The 3,140-nt window shown below is 52.1% G+C and overlaps 1 protein-coding gene across 1 annotated transcript; it reads left to right on the top strand.

Annotated features, from left to right (window-relative positions):
* Nucleotides 1-1,153: 1,153 nt before the first annotated feature.
* J4E82_011166 (uncharacterized protein) lies at nucleotides 1,154-1,911 on the top strand (the record flags this gene model as incomplete). Its single annotated transcript, XM_051737375.1, has 2 exons — nucleotides 1,154-1,211; nucleotides 1,703-1,911. The coding sequence occupies 2 exons, from the start codon at nucleotides 1,154-1,156 to the stop codon at nucleotides 1,909-1,911; spliced, it is 267 nt and encodes an 88-aa protein (XP_051582856.1).
* Between the last annotated feature and the right edge of the window lie 1,229 nt (nucleotides 1,912-3,140).

The following is a 3,140-nucleotide window of genomic DNA, read 5'->3' as shown; positions in this document are numbered from 1 at the left end:
CGAATATAAAGGCAGAGATCAAGATCCTCCAGGCTGCCGTTCCGCCATCATATGGAGAATGATTTTGGACAAAACGTTGTTCCGTACCCTCATGAGGGACAGCATCGTTCTGAATATCAGGTTGGTTAACGAGTTCTATAACGTCGTGTTGGGTGTTGATATCCATAATAATGTTGTTATCATCTGCTAGTCTTCCAAACTGTTGTGAAGATTTCTCGTGATACAGTTTAGAGATGATATAAGATAACCTTGTTGTAGTAGAAGTAGACCTTCCTGTGTGTGCCGCGCGATCTAAGTAGCCGAGGTTACTGTAGGTGGTTTTGATGTGTAGCAAGTTAGCAGAGGCCTACCGAGGTTAACGTGGATCACGCCGCCTGGCCACAAGAAGAGTGAGACGATCTCACAGAGCTCGGCAACCTTATCGTTCTGTAGAATTCAGTTATTATTTGATAGATACCAAATGTTTGAATGCATCTGCCAGTGAGGCCTCGTCGACACCCACAGCGATGTATACCAGGCAAGAAACTGCCTGATCGGGTAATAGTACATCGAGGTGTCGATTGCAGCACATATTTTGTCACCGTGCTTTTTGCGCTCGGGAACCTTGCGAGGTTTCTTCGGTCTAGAGTCCTCTTGTCTTATCTTGCTTGGGTTTATCCTGCTCCCTTTGACCGTCTTAGGCTGCGCCGGAGAGATTTCTCTATAGGCAGAGGTACTTAGGGTACGATGACCAGGACGTACGGGATGCTTCAATCGAGGAGAGACAAGTTTGGAATGGAAGCAGCGATCTCGCGCTGGGTCTTGTGCAGAAGAACAACAGGAGCTTCCAAGTCAGCGAAGAGCATGAGCAAAAAGGTCTGCCCTTGGTGGTGATAAGAGAGTGACGTATGAGAGTGCTGAATTATGCGCCATGTGAGCTACTTCAGCATATCATCCGGGGAGCCATCCCAAGTTCATGTCATCGCGAACACCCAGCCCCCATCGCAACGGAACCAGATGAAAAATCGATCCACGGGATCAGAGATTTTGAGTCGCGCGAACGTAGCGGATCTGTCCATGCTGTACAGTCAATCGCCACACGGCCACAATGTGAACCCGCTAGCATGACATCGAGCAATGCAGCTTCGCAATACCTACTGTACCCCAACAACAGATGACATCGCGATATCAACCATTTGGTGTAGCGCTGGAACCTCGTATCGATTGGGCCGGTAAGTTGAGCGCTTTGGCATCTGGCACCGTGTTAGTTTCGCGTCGCTCGCAGAACCGCTAGCCTGGTGCGGAGAAGCCCGTGGCATTGCTGACTCAGCCATCGTCATCGCGGCGAGCCAGCTTCGTCGATGCTTGGTCGAGCATCACGACCAAGACGCGACCACCCAAGCGAGGCATACCAGCACTTCGTTCTTACTTACGGCCTTCATGTCCCCTTTTCTCTCTCGTCCTAGTGTCTCTCATCCTCATCGTCCTCTGCATACCCTGTTGACGCGTCGCATGCGAGCGTAACCATCAAGTCCAGCGCTTTCATCCTTCACCCTCACTTACAGCAACATGTCGGGCCACCTCTCAATGGATTCCAGCAGACTTCCGGCATCGAGATATCGCTCGCGCCGGCCAATTGCTCCGATCAGCAACCCACACCGCGTGTCCACCCGTACCCCGCCGTTCATACGAAATCGTGACGCATAACCCGCCACAACAATAGAATCGGTCGATGAACCGACCGAGCAGTCCTGCCTCATTACAGCTATTCTGGTCTTACTCTTCCCGCAGAGGAAGTTGGTCAGGAAGCACAAGCAGAAGATCAGCTGGGAAAAGGCCAAGAAGAAGTTAGGAGACAACATGCGTAAGCTGGGACCGGTCGAAGAATCGGATGAAGTTGTGGGTAAGACCAGTCGGGCAGAACACAAGTAAGCGCAGTTATTCCGAGGTACAAAGCCGAAGGCGTAGCTAAGACGTCGCAGGGTCTTCACGATTGCAAGAACGACGCCTTGATACGGGACATGACCCGAATGCTGGAGCGAGACGCATTCTCTGCCTTCAAGTCTACAGCTGCTCGATAGATCACGTATACTACGAGCCCGAAGGAGAGCGCCATAGCGTAAACGGCTGCGACCATGTCAGGAGCGGAGGTCAGAATCGGGGCCATGAAAGATACACTGGCAGGAAGTTTCCACGAAGCGGCTGGGCATGGCAGCGAAGAGGGTTACATCGGCAGCAGCAGTTGGTGAGTCGGCTTGGCTTGGGCATGAGGACGGCTATACTGTCGGGTCATCGCGAGCGGATCGATCCGTCCACACGTTCAGCGTCAGCGTCCAATGCCTGAGACGAGCCATGCGGCAACAGCCACACCTCTTACATCGTCTTTACTATTTACCGGTAATATTCTCTCCGTAATTGTGATGAATGTCGCGACAGGCGATGACAGCCACTTTTAACGAAGCCAGAGACACAGCACACGCTATAATGCTTACCACTACAGCGATCACCGTCGACACGACGCCTCGAGAAGAGCCTAGCATTACGTCTGCTAAGGTATCGTATCGTTCTGGAAGGACTTCCGGTCTCCCCCTCATGTCGTCTTTGGCTAGGCTATCCGGTCCAGGCCATAACCCACAGGTCGACGTACTACCGGAAAGCCTTCATGAGCTTTACTATGTCTAGCCATCGTCATGGTAGTATAGCGACTGCACTAGTCTGTACGCGCGCAGTAACGACTGACGTAGAAGGATGGTAGCCCACCTGGATCCCCACAGGCTTTCGTCAATTCCCTGCGACCGACTTCGATATTTCTTCGACCCGTGCGCTACTCCTATCATTAGGCTGTGCGAGCAACTCGCACGCTGAGGTTGCGACACCAGTCATCGCAAAGCTGAGCGACCCTGGTAACGCATTGATTCGAAGAGCCCACGGCTTCACCGATCGTATCTATCCAGAAGGCGACCAAATATGGACAGCGCGGGTATCCGGCATACTTCTTAGAAATAGGGGGACCAGACCTCTAGCAACACTTCCGTTCTTCAATTCAGTCTCTCTTGATGCAGACCAGTCAATGCGCCCCCGCATTGGCTTGGCATTAGTATTGTGAGAGGAGTAGTTGGGACAAGGACACGCGAGGACTAATAGATCAGATGTGTGAGCCC

Source organism: Alternaria postmessia (assembly GCF_024291825.1).
Source record: "Alternaria postmessia strain BMP 2775 chromosome Unknown scaffold_171, whole genome shotgun sequence".
Classification (NCBI taxonomy): Eukaryota; Fungi; Ascomycota; class Dothideomycetes; order Pleosporales; family Pleosporaceae; genus Alternaria; species Alternaria postmessia.
This window is presented reverse-complemented; position numbering and strand designations above follow the sequence as displayed.